General features: G+C 40.6%; 1 protein-coding gene across 1 annotated transcript in view; it reads right to left on the reverse strand.

Moving 5' to 3' along the window:
- The window catches only part of SCFD2 (sec1 family domain containing 2), a 202,422-nt gene that overhangs the window by 146,828 nt on the left and 33,617 nt on the right, over nucleotides 1–21,977 (reverse strand). The window contains exons 3-4 of the mRNA XM_020792486.3: nucleotides 19,898–20,025; nucleotides 353–528 (exon numbers count right to left, since the gene is read on the reverse strand). Coding sequence (XP_020648145.3) covers nucleotides 353–528; nucleotides 19,898–20,025 — 304 coding nt within the window. The remainder of the gene's footprint in view (nucleotides 1–352; nucleotides 529–19,897; nucleotides 20,026–21,977) is intronic.

Genomic DNA, 21,977 nt, shown 5'->3' on the forward strand with positions numbered 1-21,977 from the left:
AAGCCTTTTAAAGCCTAAAACAGTTCATTCCTGGGAGAAAAATTAAGTTTTCATGGTAAAAGGTATCTCTCAAAAGGTTTTTAGGGGATATTCTGGAACCCCAAAAGGGCTGTGTGAAGCCTGCAGGGTGCACTTTCCCCATACTTGCTTTCAATGGATGAACATTACATATATTCTTCCCTGTGGTTCTTAACAGTGGCAAAAGTGATATAGAAAAGATGTGGCCTACCTAATGTTGGATGGTTGACCAAAGAACAGCCACCCTGGGCACAAGGAAAGGAAGAAGGCAAAAACACAGAAGTATGAATAGTAAGATGCTCAAGTACAATCCCCTTGAGCAATCATATTGTACCTGCACAAGTAGCCTTTCAAAGGCTAAGAAGTTGTCCCATTTAGTAACTTCAGGGTGCTTTAGTGTCTGAACAACAGCCAGTGCAATCTGCAGAAGTCCACAGTGGTTCTCAAGAGCTTCAAATTTCTTTTTAAAGAGTTGGATATATGAGTTGAGCTGTTCAGGGGTGACTCTACCTATGAAAGAAAAATAATTATGCATTATGGTCATTTCTAAATAGCGCAACAGATGGTTTGTTTGTGGGTTTTTTTTTGACAAATTGTTGCTCCTGTCACCTTCTGGGTAATAACAAAAGGAGTGTATGCATGTGTGTGTCTCCGTTACTACTCAGAGTGTTGTCTTCCATGAAAGGCTGATAGAAGCATGTGCTCTGCAGGAGTCCCCCTGCTCCTGTTGCCCCCATCTATTCCCTTCTTCATACATGTACTGCTAACATTGAGTGCAACCTGAATAACAGTAGCAAATTGGTTTCTCCCAAGTTTCAGCACTGTGTAAGAGGACACTATTTCCTACCAGTATTACCAGACACTTTTCTCTAGAAGTCTGAAATCAGTTTCCACAGGACTAGAAAACTACAGAAGTTCTTTTGTTTATGAAAAATGTAGGTCATCTTTGGAGTCAGATGTACTTTTCTAACAAACTTCTACAATGAGGAATATTTTCCTTCAGCTCCTTTGATTCTTAGATTTCCCCAAATCAAGTTTTTTTCAAGAAAATTCACTGTAAACCAGCAAGATCACCAAAATGAAATTCAACAAAATATAACATTTATCATTCTGATAATAATTTTCCATGGAAAAAAGCTGCAAAAAAAGTCTAGTGTTGAGATCAGAGATGCTAAATAAGCAACCAGAGACATCTGTAGTTTTAGCCTAAACATCTGAACTTCCGGTCATGCTTTAATTTATTTCCTTTAAAGCTGTGTCAAGCAGATTGACATGGTGATTTGAAAATATCAACACTTATGTTTTGCATTGAGTGCTCCTTCCTTTACCTAAATACACACACATGTACAACCACAATGTACATACTTTTTCTCTTTTTTCTATCAAAACATTGCTTTTCAGAGAAAGTACAAAATATCTTACATACACTCTGGTTTCTCTCTAGATCACATAAAACGCTCACCTTTTACTAAAGTTTATCTATCTTACATTTCCCCCAAATCCTATCTTCTCAGTCAGAGAATCTAAAGCCAGAAAGAAACATTAGTGGCAGGCATATTTAGAGCTGAAAGCATGTTAATACTGCAGAAAGGTGATTAAGGCAGTCTATCCAGATTGGCAAAATGTGACTTCAAAAGAATCCCATGTTTATATCTTAAAGATTTATTTATTTATTTATTTATTTATTTATTTATTTATTTATTTATTTATTTATTTATTTATTTATTTATTTATTGTCATTGTAAGTATATACACAGTATACCCATACAATGAAATTCACAGACACCCAGAGACCAGACACATGCACACACATAAAATTCCCCAAACACTCCCCACCCACTAAAAAATCCCCCAACATTCCCCCCCCCTAAAAGTCCCCACTAAAAATACAAACATCTACATCGCAGGCCAAGTAACACAGTCCAACTAACTATTCACTACTGGTGGTCTTTAAGCTCATTATTAAGTGCAATTATAACTCTAGGATAAAAACTATTCAGAAAATGTGTGGTCCGAGTCTTAATTGTTCTATAACTTCTGCCAGACAGCAACAGTTCAAAAAAGTTATAAGCAGGATGGGAAGAGTCTCTCAGGATGCTGTGTGACTTCCTCAGACAGCGGGATGTGAAGATGTCATACAGGGTTGGGTAGCTGGAGCCCGATGATATTCTGGGCAATTTTAATGGTTCTCTGTAGAGCTTTTTTGTCCGCTACAGAGCTACTCCCAAACCATGCCAGAATGCCATAGGTTAGAACACTCTCAATGGTGCTACGATAGTATGACAGAAGTAAATGCTGAGATAAATTTAACTTCCTGAGCATTCTCAGGAAATACAGCCTCTTCTGTGCCTTCTTTATTAGCATGTTGGCATTTATATTCCATGAGAGGTCCTCTGAGATGTAAGTGCCCAGAAATTTAAAACTACCAACTCTCTCCACTTCCTCGCCATTTATGTACAGTGGTAAATGTACATTTCTCTTCCTCCTAAAATCAATTATGAGTTCTTTAGTTTTTTTGATGTTAAGTGTGAGATGATTTTCTTTACACCAAAGTATAAACCCTTGTACTTCCTTTCTATAAGCAGACTCATTGTTCTTATTTATGAGCCCCACCACTGTCGTATCATCCGCAAATTTAATAATTGCGTTGGTGTTATATAGTGGGGTGCAATCATGTGTGTACAGGGAATAGAGGAAGGGACTTAGCACACAGAACTGGGGAGCTCCTGTACTTAGTACCACGGTAGAAGAATGGTGAGATCCCATCCTTACTGACTGTGGCCTATCTGTCAGAAAGTCCTTTATCCACACGCAGATCTTCTGAGGTAATCCCAGGTTGATCATTTTTAAAAACAACCTATTTGGTAGAATGGTATGAAAAGCAGAGCTATAATCCACAAACAACAGCCTTGCATAAGTTCCCTGTTGTTCTAAGTGGCTCAATACAGTATGGAGTACAATGGACACAGCATCATCAGTAGATCTATTTCTCCTATATGCAAATTGCCATTGGTCCAAAGAAGGTGGAAGTCTAGCCTTAATGTAATCCAGCACCAATCTCTCAAAACATTTCATAATAACAGATGTTAAAGCTACTGGTTGTAGCGAGCACGCTGAAGCCTCTACCAACTCAGACCTCCAAGAGTGCTCACTCTTCTTCTTCAGTTGCTGCCACCAATTTTATCCAATATTTAAAAAGACAAGTGTTGTTTCAAAACAAAAACTTGTTTATTGGTTTAACAAAATAAAGTAAGTAAATCACAGGATGTTAATCAAGGTCTCTCACTCACTGACACACACAGACTCTTCCCTCACTGACTGTTTGGCTCACAGGCCCATAGACACACTCATCACTCACTCTCTCAAAATCTCTCTCTCTTACATCATACACCCCTTTATATATTCCAGCTCCTCCCCCTTCTGCACCACCTTCTGTCCCCTCATTGGCTGATGTTCTAATGCCCAGCTGTGACGGACAGGTGAGGGCAGGGCTGAATGCTACACTGGTCTATAGTCATTGAGAGATACCACAGCTGACTGCTTGGGGACTGGCACTATAATAGATGTCTTCAGGCAAGTGGGGACAGAACACTGCAACAAGGATAGATTGAAAATATCCATAAAAACTCCAGCTAATTCTGCAGCACAGCCCCTAACAACTCGTCCTGTGATTCCATCTGGTCCAGCTGCCTTTCGCACGTTAATATTCTGAAAAGCACGTCTCACATCTGAAATCTGCAGTAGTAGTGGTTGTCTGTCGATGGTAGATTCTAGTATTATAGACAGTAGGTGCTGGAATAATGGTTGTTCCTGGTTGGTTAAGAATTTTTCTCTTGGTTGTTGTGGGTTTTTTGGGCTCTTTGGTCGTGTTCTGAAGGTTGTTCTTCCTGACGTTTTGCCAGCCTCTGTGGCCGGCATCTTCAGAGGACTGGAGTAGGAACTCAGTCCGTGCTCTGTTTTCATGCTCCTACTCCAGTCCTCTGAAGATGCTGGCCACAGAGGCTGGCAAAACGTCAGGAAAAACAACCTTCAGAACACGGCCAAAGAGCCCGAAAACCCCACAACAACCATCAGATCCCGGCCGTGAAAGCCTTCGAGAATACAATTTCTCTCTTCTCGGCATGGGCTATTGTGAAGGAGGAATGTGTATAAGTGAGCCGTCCATAGTGATTGACTCCATAGAAGAAGATTGGGAGGGTGAGAAAAGTGAGGGAAAACAGGAGGCTGAAGACTTGACAGTTGCGAAAGTGGCGGGAGAAGTTGAATCCAAGGAAAAGGTGGGAAAGGTAGAGATTTGCTTAGTAGAAAAGGGTTATAAGGGACATGGGGCGGAGCAAGAGTTGACAGTTTGGGAGAAAGATATAAATGAGGAAGGTGTGCGTTGGTTCAGTTCGGTTGTAGCAATTTATGAGAGAAAGAGATAGAAGCATGGAGGAGAGAAATTGAGAACATAAGAACCCAAGGACTTCTGAGAGATTTCCCAAACCTAAAAGTGGGAGGACTGTTGCCGGAACCCAAACTAGAGGAGACTAAGCCGACCCAGTTCGTGACTAAAGAATGGACTGTGATTGTGGCACCGCGAGAACTCGAACTACAGAGGGAAGCTGAGATAGTTCATAACCGTTTCTACGATCGACCAGACGAAAGAGGCTGGATTCGCCACGCATGCTGTGGGACGATCTGTGCCCTGAGAAGTACTCCTCTCCGAAGGCCAGATTACAGGGAATGGCGTGGGAGAATTCACCGCTGAGTCCATGGGAAAAATTTTGGTTCTGTTAGTTATGGCTTGTTGCCTGAGCTAAAACTCTTTGATCCTATAAGTAATGTGCTGGAGGAGATAAGTGATAATAAAAATGACACTTTGAAAGTTGCCAAGTTGATAGTTTGAAAGTTGTCAATTTCCCGCGGAAAGTGAGGAGTCGCCCAGAGAGAGTAAAGAACCCAATCACAGCTATGTGTGAATGGATCTTGATCTTGAATGAGTGTGCTGACCTGGTTTGTATCACAGATACCTTATTGGTTGAAACTTGGGTGGAGAATCTTCCTCTATTTTGCTTGCCAAGGTTTCATGTGAACAGTGAATCACAGTTAGAGCAGCTTATTGTTATTCTGTCCCTTTTATATAGGAGTACCCTGTCCTACAGTTTTCTAATTTTGAGTGTCCGTAGCCAGTGGAGTAGTGTGGGTTGCCAGCACCCAGGGCAAGACAAGTATAGTGGGCAGAGTGAGGCCTGGGGCTGTCAGTGGTGAAGAGCACAGCAGAAGGGAGCACCACCTCCAGCACCTCAACTAGGGACAGAAGCAAGCTGCACACCAGCACAGAGGAGGAAGAAAAGGTGCAGAAGCATCAGCAAGAGCCAGAGCAAGAGGAGGAAGAAGGAGAAGGGAAGCCCAAGAAGAAAGCCAGAGGAGGAAGATGATGTGGTGGTGACCAGGAGGTGGCAGGTAGACCCTAATGGGACCCATCCTGGCTGTTGCTTCTGGAGCTGCTACTGGAAGTGCTGGTGCAGATCTTTGGCTTCCTGTTGGGCCTGGACCTGCCCAGCCTGACCTTGGTCCACTGGGACTTCCTCCACCATCTCCACACCACCATCTGGCACTGCTTTTGAAATTTTGTACCCAAAGCAACTGACACCGTGCCCCCCCCCAGTGCTACACCACTATCTGTAGCTCAAGGGAAGGATACTCAGTGTGATGTGGTGTTGTGTGTGGATAGAGTAACAGAAAAAAATTCAGGAGACCTGGGTTGGAAGCCCTGTTCAGCTATGGAAACTCACTGGGGGTCTATAACTGGTAAAACCACTCTTTAAATTTGTCACTTATCTTGAAAGCTCTATTAGGAATGTTGTAAGTCATTATAAAAACCAAGGATGAGGACATATTGTCTGACTGAAAAGATTTTCAGCATCAAAAAATCATAACAAAATACAAAATTCTCCAAATTAGAATGTAGGAGAATGAGGGAGAGAATCATTTTTTCCAGGTTATTTCTTAATCTTCTTCAAAACAGCATAGTAAGTTAAAACTAGAGTCAAGAGAATTTGCAGAGTTGACTCACCAAATTCCCACTGATTTAATGAGCTTATTTTAGTGCAACTTACTACACTAAGCAACAGGATTTCAACCAAAGGTTCTTAAACTTCCATATCTTACATTCGATCCAATCACTGTCTCAAAGAACATGAGTCCTGCTATGATTCAAAACCTTTTTTTTTCTAAAAAGGACCCTTTACAGGTATGTTTTATACATTTTTATTATACTTCTACTTCAAGGTAAACGACAGACGGGGAAAAAATCAAGAGCAGAACTAGAACAACCACCTTTCAAGACAAACTTTTCTTGTGATACCCTTAAATTTTGTGAGACAGTTGTTGATATTAAAACTGCACTGAAATTATTTAGTGCAAATAATTTGTTGCACTGCAAATTATTAATGAATTTGCACTGTCATTACCAACAAGTCAGAAAAATATAGGGAAATACTTTCTTGCTCCTTTTATTTACCTGACACAGTGCTTTAGAAACCCTTATGAACATTATAAAAAACCTTATTAAATTATACAGTAGATGATAAAACCAAAGATTACATCCCTTACCACTTAGATTGGTAAGGGAACAGCATAAGCTTGAACAATTTCTGCCAAGATAATGTTACAGATTACCATGCTACTTCCAAGCTCTGATTACAAGAGTGTCCAAATTTACTACTAGCATGTTGAAAGATACAGATAACTAATAATGATCAATAGGAGATGATCATTAGGACGAATGACTTCTCAGTAATTGTTATCAAAATCCTGCATCCCACCTAACCTAGCTTTCATATCCTACCAGTGGTATATGTATCACTCACTGAGAACCAATTTAAGAGACATTGATCACAAAGTATTTCACACTGGAGTATGAATTTCCAGATACAAAACTTATGTGTCCCCAGTCAGCAGCAAATGTCACACACATTTTTCAAGCAAGCAGTTATTTTTTCACATCAAAGAATTAACAAAAAGCAGGCTCCAGATCTTTTCCATGCCTTTGACTGCATGGATTCTGAAAGCTGTGCTTGCAATATATATGCACACTTCTTTTTTTAATACACTGCAGAATTTAGAGATGCATGAGATACTTGTACCATAGTGTGAAACAACTTACTAGAAGAAGGCTTAAATTAAAGCTGCCAGGGATCCTTGACATACCTGCATGACAAACATCATCACAAGAAAACGTCATACTCCAAGACTTATTAGTGCTAAAAATGTGTTCATAGAATTCTGAATCCCAAAGGAGACTGTCTTCCAGACATTCCAGATGAACGAGGTGTCTAAAAGGATTGTACAGCAATACTAAAAATGTCTGAAGAATTGTTGTCCTTCATTTGGGACTATATCTAGCTAATTATCTCCTTAGGGAGCAATTAATAGGGGAGTAAACTTTGAGGAAAAGAGTAAGTGGCCTCTTTCCTGAGGATATTGGTCCTGCCAAGTATGTTAAATTCAGTCCAGCTTTTGTTGGTGCACAGTTGTAGAGATCCTTGGCTTCCAGCTGACAATCAACGATAAATAGTTCCTTATGTTCTGCTCTGAACTGTTGGATTTCACAAGTTAGGTGGCAGAAATAAAACAGCAATATACTACAATAATAATAACACTTGTTTGCCATGTTTTAGGGCAGTGGTTCTTAACCTTGGGTTACTCAGGTGTTTTTGGACTGCAACTCCCAGAAGCCTTCAGCACCAGCTGTGCTGGCTGGGGTTTCTGGGAGTTGCAGTTCAAAAACACCTGAGTAACCCAAGGTTAAGAACAACTGCTTTAGGGTAGCACTTTGCAGAGTTCTAAGATTCGTCTCCTACATCAATCTTGTTATAACTCTCCAAGGTTATCACCAGGTTTGAGACTATCCCTGGCAATGTGTGCTTTGGAAGCTGGGTCTCCTCCCGCCACTATTTTGCCAGCCTCTCCCCTTTTTTAATGCAGTTCCAACAGTTCCTCTTACTGCCACCAGCAAGGCTGCTGCCTCTGCACTATTTTGAACTGAAGCACTTGTATAACTGTGAGAAAGAAGAAATGAAATGAACTAATCAGTCATTGGCTATGCAAACATTCAACCACTGAGGGAATTGTAGCAGTGAGAAGCAGTCTTCTTTCTGCCCTGATGTCCTCACTGGCTGTACCACTATCCCAGCAATGACTGACTAGTTCAGTTTTAATACCTGCAATTTACACTTAGACAGCTAGTATACTGTAATGGATAGACTACAGCTCAGGACATCTGGGTTCAAATCCTCACTTGGCTATGGAAACTCACCAGAGGATGGCATTGTTAAAACCACTCAAATATCTCACTTCCGAAACCCGGTGAGGTCACCATAAGTTGGAATTCATCTGATAGAGCATAATGTATTTACACTTAGAAAAAAAATACTTCCATTTGGTATTCGACAGCCTTTTCTGGCTGCCACAATACAGTATTTGTCCCTACACAGATGATCAGTGAATGCACCACTGCAGCATGTCTGGGTACAAATGTGGACTTCCACACTGAAAAGGAGTGGTTAATATATAAATGTAGAACTGGATTCTAAAAGAAAAGCACTGATGCCCAAATATTTACTCCCAATGTATCTGAATGGAATACTTGTTTAAATATTTTGAGTATTTCTCTTGTTTAACAAAGGCTGTTGAAACTTACTTTCCATCTCAGTCCCTCAGTGAACAGGAACTATTCTGGTAATACCCTGATGTAGTACCTATAATTTTATTGGGATTAAGAACATAAGAAGAGCTCTGCTGGATCAGGCCAAGGCCCATCTAGTTCACCTTGGCCCCACCAGATGCCTCTGGGAGCACATGAGACAACTAGAGACACCTGTCTCCTGATACCCCTCCCCTGCATCTGGCATTTTGAGGTACCTTCCTTTAAAGCCTAGACTATGTGTTTTCCCCACCAAGCTGGGGGCCTCAGAACTGCACCCTGTAGCACTATCACTGATATAGAACTCTGCACAGTACTATGGTATTATTATGACCAATTTCAGTTCAGTTCAGGATCAAGGACAACAAAGACTGGCTTGCATAAAGCCACTGCCCACCAATCTCAGGGCATGGCAGACATATACCCTGGTAGTGATGTGCCACATTGTATCACATTCTCATGTGCTATTATGGTAATGTGGACATGGTAGCAAAACCTTTGAGCCCCCCTCCCTTGTCTCACACCCAAATACGGACACAGACTCACACTCTGAAGTCTATATCAAAAGAAAAGATCTTGTGACGATAGAGGTGTGTGGATCAAAGGGATCTAGAATGCAATATCATTGTACTCTGCTCCTGTGTTGCCTATGACTTTGCCTTCTTTTAGTCAGTTGCTTGCTGGTGGAACAGATCTATTACCAGATTATTCTATTCACTGAAGGCATTCTAGTGGTATTTTTGTGATGGCTGAGGCATATGTGGCATTTCTGCCAGTAGAGCAGGGCTTCTGCTAAATTTCAAAGCCCCACAACTGATTTGACCCTCAAAGATGGAGTCTAACCTACTAAATGTCTACTAACATTTTCACATCCGTTCAGTATGGCTTTTTAAGAAGTTAAAATAATAACAATTCAGTCTAACAGAAAGCATAATACAGTGTAACGCTCAAGATAAAATAGTATTTAAAATGAGAAAACCAAAAATTTAAAACATCTAGCCAAGTAACATATTTTCCCTTCACAAACTTCCAAGCCTCTGGGTGCAGATTTTATAGCAGCAGTCATCTAAACACTTCATCCTGCTAAAACTCAGGGCTGGTCGACTTGATGTTCCTATGGGAAGCATTCATGCGATCCTCTGTCCTTCGTGTTATGAGTCTTTGCTGAAGCTTAGCCCTCACCCTGGCTACTGGGGAGGAGAATCTGGTGCTGATTCAGTTGTCTGTTCTTCTAATTGCCCAGTATTTTCCTCAGCTGTAATTAACCCCTCAGATTCCAGATCTTCTTCAGCTGAACTCATGACACTTCCTCCCTACACTTTTTGCAAAGAAAGTGGATGGGGAAAGCATTTTCCTCGCAAGAAAGTGGAGGGGGAAAGTGATTCCGAGTCAGTCAGGCAAAAGCAGTCAGTATAAACCAGCACTCTATTTACAGTCAAAACCACGCCTCCATCCACATCACCCAGTTTTACAATTGAAGGTGGTTTTCAAAAAATCTATCCCAGTCATCAAAATATGGATCCTTTGCTGCTCTTCATAAAGGGAAAACTGACAAGAGACATCTTCGTGAATTTCTCATGGAGCTACAGAAGTTCATGTTCAGCTATACAAATGTCTAAGCCAATGATATATCTGGGGGCAACTGCAACATGAGGGAAGGGGAGGTTTAATTGTGAACTCTGAAAATGCTGCTTCTCTTTCTCATTGACTAGAATGAAAATGCAACCAATTCTTCATGAAGAGAGTGATCCCCTTCTTTACAACTTCTCACCTGTTTCCTGCCGATCATATCTGTAGCAGATACTGAAGATTGTTGGGTGGACAGGCTGAAACCTAACACCCCTGTGTTCTCTCATACATATTACTCAATTGCAGAGAAACTGCTGAGCCCTGGGGCCAAATGCAATAAGTTGTGCTCAACAGTAGCTGTTGGGATAGATAGGAAGGCCTGGTTGGTTGCATTTTACTAGAGGAACCCTGATTCTGTGTCCATGCCTTAAAAGCTGCTCCAGTGTTTGTGCTGAAAGACTATTCCCCTCCAGTGTATTTCCTTATATTTCAGATCGACACCTTGGTTGCTCGCACAAAATTTGTAAAGCCATCTAATCTGCATTGGACAGTACCACTACATTATGCCTTACACTTATAGGATCACTTTGAAGAATGAAATTATTTCCATCCTGAGCAGCAAACTGTTGATCATGTGGCACTGACATTTTTATGATACATCACAGTTACCTTCCTTTCTCGTATTTCATTTATATCAGTGGGTTCCAATCTTAGATCCTCAGACGTTCATGGAATACAACGCCCAGAAATTCTGGCCAGTAAAGCTAGTGGTAAAGGCTTTGGGGAATTTTAGACCAAGAATATCTGGGGACCCAAGGTTGGGAAGCATTGCTAAATGCAGAGTGTACAAAAAAAAAACCTCTTAATGGGACAGGCAACACTGGTACACAACTGCCTGTAATGTAATTCACTCGTTCCTGTTCTTGTGACCTACACAGTGGGTTCCCTGATCATATGCAAATGTGGGTGCAAACAAACACTTGTGATTGAGCTTTCTCAATTGAGACAACTATACACTACCATGAATGACTATCAGGTGACAAGGTCAGACAATTTGCCTGATGCTGATCATGATCATGACCCCAATTCTCAATGACTTCATGACACACCCTTCTAAAAGTAACACATTCTCTTAATTTTTCAATGTTATTAACATGTTATAGGGACTAAAACATCTATTTTCTTATTTTTCTAAGGTGGCAAGAAATCTATCAGTGATTTATTTGGGAAAGTCACAGTGGTGAACTGCTACTAATTAATGAGACATCAGTCATGTTCATGGTTGCATGCCTCTCACATGACCCAACACATGAATAGGAATGTATTCAGTACCCTCCTGATTAGCAGCTTTACTTTCACATAAGTAAATTGTGTATAGGTTTATAGATTCTTAGATAGTACGAGGTCCAGGATAGTATGAGGTCTCCTGCCTTGGACAGCGGGTTGGACTAGAAGACTGGAAAGATCCCTTCGAACCCTACGATTCTATGATAGGATTCTGCTTAATTACCATGTTTTTCTGTGTAGATGACCCCCCAATGTATAAAATGACCCCCTAATTTTGACCCTTGATGGAGGCGGAGGAGCAGTTAATGGGCAACTCCTCCACCTCCACCTCTCCTGCTGCTTCTGTCTCCGTTGCCCGCCCGATCACCTCCTCCGGTGCGACTGCCGGGGCTCACCTCCAGCTCACGTCAGTCTTGTCCCCTGCCCTAATGAAACTATAGCTGGAGGCGGCGATCTGGCGGCGGCAGCAGGAAGAGGTGCCTGAGCATGCACAAGTGCTTGTTTGCCTCTGCCTCTGTCTCCTGTTGCCTCCACCACCAGAGGGGACAAGGCGGCCATGTGAGCTGAGCTCGGCAGTCCCAGTGGAAGTGGTGATCGGGCGGGTGGGGAAGGCAGCAGCAAGAGGCACCCAAGCACGTGTAAATGCTCCTTCTCCTCCGTCTCCTGGGGGACAAGCCATGAGCTCTGGAAGAGGCAATTGGGCAGTGGCGGCAGCAAGAGGTGCTCGAGCGCATGTGCGCTGCCTTCTTCCGCGTATAAAACATCACTCAATTTTTCCTCATGTCATTTGTACATGGAAAAATACGGTATTTACAACTTTACTGATAACAACTACCTTGTCTTTTAAACTGGTCTGTAGTAGAATTATTACCCATGTGGCCCTTGACCCCACTCTGTGCATTACTGGACCAGCTCCACCATAACTAAAATATTAATAATATCTGCACTTTGATATGGGGGCCAAAGGCAACATAAAAATGAACACAGAACCAATGAAATCAGAACTTCTTTAATAATGGCCAAATATTGGATTCAATTTAATGTATATATAATATAACTATATAATATAATTATATTACAGAATTTGCGTATAATCTTCTGTTTAAAAAAATTAATTAAATCCCTTCAATTATATCAAATTAATTTATTTTTAAATAAAGCCTCGGGATGGAAGAGGGTGCCTTTGACACTTAAGAGTTCCCAATCCTAGTGGCAGCAATCCAGTGGCAATTTTTTACTATTGAAGGTTTCCCCCTCCATCTTCAGACTCCCAAAAGCTTTCCCAGGACAAAAAGGATATCCAAGGAGTCTTCGAATCTAAAATTGGGGGGAGGGGGGGGAAGAATAGGAAGCTTTTAATTACTTTTAATTAAATGCTTCTGGCACCTAATCCAGGTTATACCAGAGCAAGGTTAGACAACAGGATTTTCCCCATTACAAATGTGTAGAGAACTAGAGGCAAAGTAACTTGTCCTTTGCAGCTCCTTCTTTTTATAACGGTCAAATGTGATCAGATTTCTTCCTTTTTTTTTTGCATCTTTGATATTCTTTCATGTTTCCAGCCAAAGTTCAGGCATACCTTTCCCTAAGAAAGCAGTCATTTTGTTTGCTTTTTGTTCCCAATTACTTAAGGGTTTGACAGCAGCCTTATTCCACCTTCTTTCACAAAGCCTACTGAATCTACAAATTACTTTAGGCTAAGTTTGCCTTGTCCTGTTTAATGAAATGCTTTAGTTTTTCAGGTTGCACTCTGCATAGTTTACTAGGAAAGAACTGAGGAGGCTTTCTTCCATTAAACGGAGGGTTAGAGTAACAGAAGAGAGCACTTTGTTTCTGTTATCCTCCTGGTGTTTCAGCTTTCATCATTCAATGTGCCAATAAAGGGACATAAAAAAGGGATTCAGGCTGAGTTTAGATTTACTGTCCTCTGTTAAAACTGCCAAGCAAGGCAGGCCATTTCTGAAGCCACAGAACAACATTTGTAGCAAAGTGTCTTTCGCTGCCAAATAATATGCTAATAGCAAAGCTGCAGACAAAAGCATCATGGACCATCACGTTCAGAAGCATTCTAAGATATGCATCTGATCACCAGTAAAGGCCGTGAAGGAAGTGAGGTTTGGGAAAAGCAGCAGCACATTTACTGAAGGGACAACACTCCTTTGTTTCAGGAAGCTGTACACAAAATAGAACTTTCTTTCTGAACAGAATATTCTCAAGTGTGCTAAAATGCTATAACTGACCAAATCAAATGAGAAAATAAGAAGGCTACATTTTCAACAAATCTGGCTGACTCATGGATACATACTTATAGATCCTTTTAAAAAGTGTAAGGGCTTATTGGATAAATGGAAATACATAGCTGTAGCTATATGTAAGTGTAATGGAGATACACTTTTTAATTTTTATAAAGTTTAGATCTGTTTTTACTGAGAGGAAACAATACTATTTGGGGGAAAAGCCTACAAAAACAAAAGCAGGCTGGTCCTTGAAAAACAATCTGAAATCCACAGTTGAGCAATATCTTTACAAAGACCGACAAAAACATCACGAAAGTATGCAAGCCTTTGCATCCATGTCTTCATTACGATAGGTGGGACATAAAAGTAGGGGAGACAAACAGAAAAGGGGAAGGAAAAACAGAAAAGAAGTGGCTACGAGATCTGATCAAATGCTGAAGTGAAGGTCATATTGTAGATAGTCCGAAATGGTAGATGTCTCCTGGAAAATCCTACCTTTAATTCCAATAAGTAACCACTATATCCATCTATTTGGCTTGGAATCTAAGGAAAGTGAGCATTTAAAAACTAGCAAAATATGAATGATGATAGTTAAGTGGAGTCTCAATTGTGGGGTTCCACAGGGGTCGATTATCTCCCCAATGCTGTTTAACATCTATATGAGGCCGCTGGGTGGGGTCATCCGGGGATGTGGGGCTTCGTGTCACCAATATGCTGATGACACCCAGCTCTACATTTCCTTTTCACCTGATACAGGTGATGCTGTCCTGTCCCTTCAGCGCTGCCTGGAGGCCGTACTGGGATGGATGCAGGAGAATGGGCTGAGGCTGAACCCGGACAAGACGGAAGTTCTGAGGGTGGGTGGCCCCGTGGTTAGCGGCTTGGGGGACTCTCTCACATTTGGGGGGGCAACTCTGGCCGCGAAGAGTGGGGTCCGCAGTTTGGGCATACATCTGGACCCGACGCTCACCATGGAAACACAGGTGGCGTCGGTAGTCCGTACCGCCTTTTTCCATCTTTGGCGGATTGCCCGGCTGCGGCCCTATCTCGACACGGGGGCACTCACTACCTTGGTGCATGCGCTCGTAATCTCAAGATTAGACCACTGTAACGCGCTCTACGTGGGGCTGCCTTTGAGGCTGATGCGGAAACTTCAGGTGGTGCAGAATGCAGCGGCCAGACTCCTTACCGGAGTGAGAAAATACCAACACATTTCTCCAGCGCTGGCCGCATTGCATTGGCTGCCCATCCGTTTCCGCATCGACTTCAAAGTTTTAATGCTTACTTATAAGGCCCTAAACGGTTTAGGACCTCGATACTTGGCGGAACGCCTGCTCCCACCTAGGTCTACCCGGTTCACCCGCGCGAGTCTGGAGGTGAGGCTGAGGAGCCTGACGCCGAGAGAGGCCCGGAAGGAGAAGACACGAAACCGGGCCTTCTCGGCGGTGGCTCCTCGCCTATGGAACCACCTTCCTCCAGAGATTCGCGCGGCCCCTACGCTGGGTGTTTTTAAAACTCAATTAAAAACATGGCTATACATCCAGGCCTTCCCTCCAATCAATTCCTGATCCCTTTTCTAATTTTCCTTATATTCCTTTTTGTTTGCTGTGATTGTAATTATTATTTATGTTTATGCACATGTTTTTTAATTGTATTCTATTCTTATTATATGCTGGAAGCCGCCTAGAGTGGACTTATAGTCCAGATAGGCGGGATATAAATTCAATAAATAAATAAATAAAATAAATAAATTAATTAGTCAGTTTTGTGCCATCTAGTCAGAACTGACTTGTAGAGACCCTAATAGGGCTTTCAAGGTAAATGAAGTATTTAAGTTGTGGCTCTATCAGTTTCACACCTCCAGTGAACTTCTACAGCTGATCAGGGATTCAGAACCAGGCCTCCTGTATCCTGTAGTTTATACCCCACTAGGTATCCTTACCAATTTAGGGTAACCTAAAGAGGTACTGTATTCAGTAGGTAGTTGTGCTAGAGTAAGACCTATTCTATTACCATGACCACCACCACCGGAATCCTCAATTTCTTGGGAGAACAGTTTCTTTACATATTCATTTTGCTGATTTTAGTCTTTAGTCTTTAGCAGCTTAAGCTGCTCCATAAACTTATATTCTCAATGGCACTGGAAGCCATTTAATGATCATCATAGTTGTTGTTATGTCAACATTACCATAATTATATCATTTTATCATGTCTTTCTCTCAATGCAAAGATTCAATGTTGTTTATGAAAATGATTGTTAAAAATGAAGTACATAAGCTAGAATACTAAAATGCAATTAAATTTACAATGATAAATTTGTAATGATTTAAGACAATAAAAAGATTCTGAAATTTTTGAAGAAATGCATCTCTCATTAATACCACCTTTCCCCACAACCCATTCAGCTGCCAAATGCTAGCCTGAAAAGGTGTTCAAAAACAGATTTAGAATCAAGCTTGCTTCTCCAAGTATGCCTTGACATACACAGATTACACTTATCACAGAGGAAGCTGCCATACACACACATTGCACACACCTCCATCACTTGGCAGTATATAGAATGCATTTAGGATATTTTCCAGTGTTGTTTTTTAAATAGAATCTGTATAATTAATTCATTGTATGAGAACAGTGAAAGTTCTACCCCTTATTTTATCTCATTCAGTTCTCATGCATCCAGCAGAATGGAAGCTGGAAGGCTGCATTCTTAAAATGGTACCTGAAATCCTCTCTGACATTACTCTGCACTCTTTATTATTTGTTTTATATATTGTGTTAAAACTTTCATAAACAATCTTTTTACCAAGACTGCATACAATGTAATACTAGAAATAATCCAGGTAACAAAACACAGAATAGTAAAAGAACAAATTTATTTTGGCCACTGACGGTCAACCAGAGGCAATAATGGATTTGACTGTTTTGTTATACAAAGACAAATAAAATCACACAGATACACACATTGCGATTTATGCATTGACAAAAACATATGGTAGAAGCCATTTTCCTAATAAAACATTTCATTCAGAAAGGTAAATACAGACAACCTGGAACTTAGAAGAATGGCAATGTTTTCCCATATCATTTCAGTTCTGTTATGATCTCTAAGAAATGTACAAACGGATAGTCAACGTGTAACCAGCCAAACTAACTACATCCCAGCAGCCATACATAGCAGTACAATAGCAGCTTGCCACAGTTCCTAGTACAGTAGTGCCCCGCTTGACGACGATAATCCGTTCCAGGAAAATCGCTGTTAAGCGAAATTGTCATCAAGCGGAAAAAAAACCACTGGAATGCATTGAAAACCGGTCAATGCATTCCAATGGGGAAATACCTCATCGTCCAGTGAAGATTGCCCATAGAGAACCACCAATCAGCTGTTAAAAATCACTGTCTTCCAAAGCAGGGGTCCGGAAAGCAACCATTTTGAGAAGGGAGGGAAGCCATTTTGTGGAGGGAAGCCATTTTGTGGAACCAGAAAAATAACTGTATAGTGAACAAAAGGTTCGTGAAGCAGGCTCCTAATCAACGTAATGTGGATTTCCCCCATTGGAACTATCGTTTTGTGATTGCAATAGCGATCGCAAAGAAGTCATCGTTAAGCGATTTCGACATCATGAGGGGTAAGCGTCCAGCGGGGCACCACTGTACTGCTGTATGCCTAGGATTGTAACCCCAATGGGCATCTATCAAGAGTCTACTAAGGTGGTTGTTTCCAATAGTGGGCCAATATGAGTTTTTTCTGAAAGTGTTGTAAGCACTGTTATACATGCCTACTTGAGGCAGTGATCAGGGAGGAAATGCCATAAAAAGTGGGTTGTCAATGGACAAGGCTAAAAGATAACTAGAAACATGCACCACTATTCTGCTTCAGCAAAACAGAGGAAGAAAACTCAATTTCCCCAAGACATTTCTAAATAAATGATTCTGAAATTAATTCTACCAAATATATTTCATGTAAACAGGAAGAATACCAAATGGGGGACCTTGTTAGCGGCAAAGTGATGTATGGGAGCATTACGATGCCTTCAAGAATTTTGCAACCCTGTATTAAATCACAATATAAAACAGAAACAGTTGCTGAACAGCATAATAATGACACAACTATCAATGAATATTGTAAAAAAATGTTTTGTTTTGTTTTCTATTCCTACACTTGGCCTGAGGCAAAGCACTGCAGGAGCAGGATGTGGGGGGAGGTGTTGTCTTTTTAAAAAAAGAAATACTGATACAAATAAGAGAAGAAACACAAAAAGTATGCCAGAAAGTGGGAGAAACACAAGGTGTTATAAAAGCTGATGCATATATGTTTGCCTCATATTGTAAATTAAGCTGAGGGGCCTGAAAATCTGAATACGCTAGGACTAATTCTAATAATATCCTCCCTCCCCCGGAATATATAATATAAGCCACAGATATCAATTAATCAGTTCACCGCTTGATGTTCAAATTATTTGTCTTCAAAATGCAGGTCCATATATATTAAAATCCATTTTAATAAGCATTAATTCATCAAGTAGTACATTTTAAAACCACTATTTCAACCTTTACCACTTCAACAGCTAAACAGAGTTGGGATGAGTGGGGTTGTAATTACCTAAAACTGGCAACATGGTTGGGTCTCTACAGTCAACAGAGAAGCAGAAAGCACGAAAGATTTTTTTCACATGCCAAACAGGGAATACAGTTATCCATTCAATGAACTGCAAATGACTGATGCTAAAATATGAATTGAGAACTTGGTTACCAAGGGGTTTTCAGAGTAAAACTATGTATGGCCAGCTTCCACCTTAATGCTAATTTGAGTTTACACTAAAGCAAGTCTTGAGTATCTCTGTATGTAAGAAAGAAGCCTGAAATCACAACTGGCTCCCGATAGCTCTTTGCCTTTTCTAACTGCATGAAGTGGAACATACCGTTTCCTACAACCAGTAGCTAAAGGGGAAAGTTAAAGGGCACTTTCAGAAGGTGCAGAACAGAACAGTACTAGTGACCTCTAAGAAACACTAAGCTAATATGGGTCACTAAACATGCCCTTGCCCTTAGGCAACTCAAATCAAGTCCCCCCACATTGTTCCTTGTCTTCTTCAGAAGTGCTGAAGAGTTACCGAATGACTTTCATATAACAAAGTTATCACATTTAACATGTTTTTGTCCTTTCTTTGTTTTCTTTGGATTTTGCCTGAAATGCCTGCACAGACCTAACAGGGCTACTTCTAAAACTACAACCAGGAAAGTTAAGATAGTGCTTCTCAACACTCTGCTTCAGCCTTAAATCATTGTTATGCTGCCTCACAGATGTTTGAATGGTTCTTTAACACTGATTTGCCACATGTTTTTTTTTCAGTATTAGTAGAGAAGATGGGCTTGGTGGATTTTCTTCTAAGTGAAAAAACTACCTTGTGCCAGTGGCAATTTTTAAAATTAAAACCTTTCTGGGAATGGGGAAGCTCAGGGATATTAGCCTCCTCTCAAACATGGCAAAACTGCCCCCCCCGATATTTCCTAGGGGTACAGAGGGGCTTTTTGAGATTTAACTTAAAATTAAATTCTGGAATGATGTGTGTAGTCAAGGGAATAAGGAGGCATTTTGCCCACGCTTACTCCACACAAATATCTGTGATATGTGAGACAGGGAGCAGAGAAAGAAATCAATGGATTATGATGAGAGTTGTCATTTTGGGAAAGAAGCCCCAATCAAGACTGGAATGTGGCAACACTTCAGTGCTTGAGCACAGAACGGGATTTTCAGTGCCAGTTTCCCAAAATACCCTGGCTCTCCCCAGGCTCATAATTAAACCACCAAATACAAGAACTCACATTATACATTTATGTGAATGTATCACTAGCAGATGAGATTGCAATTGCATAACTGCTTGAGTCTGTTTCAAAACACTGATTTCAAACCATCTATCTCCAGCAAACACAGCTTGTCACCAAGTGCTAACTTTAAATTCACTGACAGCCAAGCAGCTAATGTCTCACTGGGTTTAATCTAAACTCAATAAATATTGGGACACAGATGAAAAGCAGCTGCTCCTGATATAATCCATAACAGTTAGGTAGCTACACACATGCATTCTCTAAACCTTACCCATACTCATCTTGATTGGCAAATTTTCTCTGCTTGCAGCTTCCACTAGATGTCTCCTAACTTCCATCACGGCTTCTTTCTGCTTGAGATTCATTAAGGACTCCCACAAAGCTTTAGCAGCTGGATCACTATTAAAAAAAAAGGGGGGGGGAAACAACCAAGTTTACATTAAACATCTGCTAAAATCAAACAAAATTCCTCAAGCTTAGTGACTTTAAAAGCTCAGCTTTTAAAAAACAAATTATTCTGCAGGTTGTTGTGGGTTTTTCGGGTTCTTTGGCTGTGTTCTGAAGGTTGTTCTTCCTAACTACACCCACAACAAGATACACTAATCACCCATCAACAGAAAAAGACAAAAGCCTATCTCACAGCCATAAATACTGCACTCCCAAGCCAACTACACCAGAGCACAGAGTGCTGTCCTCTGAAGATGCCGGCCACAGAGACTGGCGAAACGTTAGGAAGAACAACCTTCAGAACATGGCCAAAGAGCCTGAAAAACCCACAACAACCATTAGATCCCGGCCGTGAGAAAGCCTTCACGAATACAAATTATTCTGCCTTTAATAACTTACAGCTTACTAAGAAGCTTTATTATAATAGCTGGATCAATCCATTAGTTGATGGTAGTACCAGAAAATTATAAGGAGAAGAATAAGGCAATAGTACTGGAAGTACGGAAGAGCGCAAAATCTAGAATTCTAAGATTAGAGTATTAGGCTCAAGTCTTGCCTGTAGGGACAGTTCTTTCTACATCATGAGCTTAATTAACCCATGAAATCTAGACAAGATGGTGCCATAGAATTAGAGAACACAAGGAAACAAGATGCTTCTCTGGAAAGAAAAAAAGTTTTCCAAATATCAAACACCATACTGTATCTGTTTAACTTCTAAAGTGGGAGGCACTGGGTAGAACTGAGTAACAAATTCAAAACATTTTCTTTTAGTTTCTACCAGTGTATCCATATGCATTCACCAACTTGATACCCTCAAAATGGTTAGATTTCCCATTCCACAATCCTAGTCATCATGGGTATGCTGGCTAGGATGATGGAAGTTTTGGACCAACCCATCTGGAGAGGATTAGTTTGAAAGGTGTGTAAAACAGCAAACATTGTGATCACATAAGATGAAATCTTCTTGTGCAGTCATAAAAACTGAGTAACTTTTAGAAGTGAATTGCTCTAACTTAAGACATCTCCATAAACAATATATGTTGCATACTGAGTCACAATACTCAGCAGGCAACAAATAATATCTAGGGAGATTTCTTAACTTACGACAATTTGCTTCCAAAAGTTATAGTTTGCACAACTGGGTTTCAGCAATAGAATTATACCTTCATAAGGAAAATATGTGCAAGAATACTTTTGGTAAAGACACAGGTTTATTGCTCAGGCATAGAAATAGAATGTAACTGAGGACAGTTTCTGACATGCAGGTTTATGGACTTGCTGCTATGTACAATACAACATAAAGATGTTAAGAAAAGCAAAGACCCCCTTGCCTCCTACTTCTGCTTTTATGTAGAATCAGCTACCAAATGAAGTCACGATTGTGACAAAAGCAGTATTTTAGAAAAATAATTTCATATAAATATAATTAGCATAAAAAGACTCCACCTCCATTGCCTGCCTCCCCAATGCCATCCAGTAAGACTACCATTATATCTTTTCAAGGTTCTGCCAGTTGTTAATTCATGTTGTCTATATCTTGAGAACTGATTACCAATATACTTACTGCATGGTGAGCTATGCCTGTAGCCAATACCAGCCATATATTTCAAGCTGAACACTGTTAATTGTTTCTTAACACAACTAAACTAGAAGTCATACTATTCCAGTTTTGCTTCCTCACTGTAAAGATGAATTTGGGTTGAATCAAACTTCTAAAACTGAGGATCGTTGCCTCTTTAAAAAAAGCTGATGTCTTTCAACCAAGTCTCAACCCTAAAAGGTGTTCTGAATACTCTGATCTGGAAAGACCTGGAAAACAAGTGGCAACATGCTACATCAGCAAATGTATTTGCTTGAGCTAACAGTGGATTCATATAACAGAAAACTACACAGAAAACAGAAAA

Source organism: Pogona vitticeps, chromosome 5 (assembly GCF_051106095.1).
Source record: "Pogona vitticeps strain Pit_001003342236 chromosome 5, PviZW2.1, whole genome shotgun sequence".
NCBI lineage: Eukaryota > Metazoa > Chordata > Lepidosauria > Squamata > Agamidae > Pogona > Pogona vitticeps.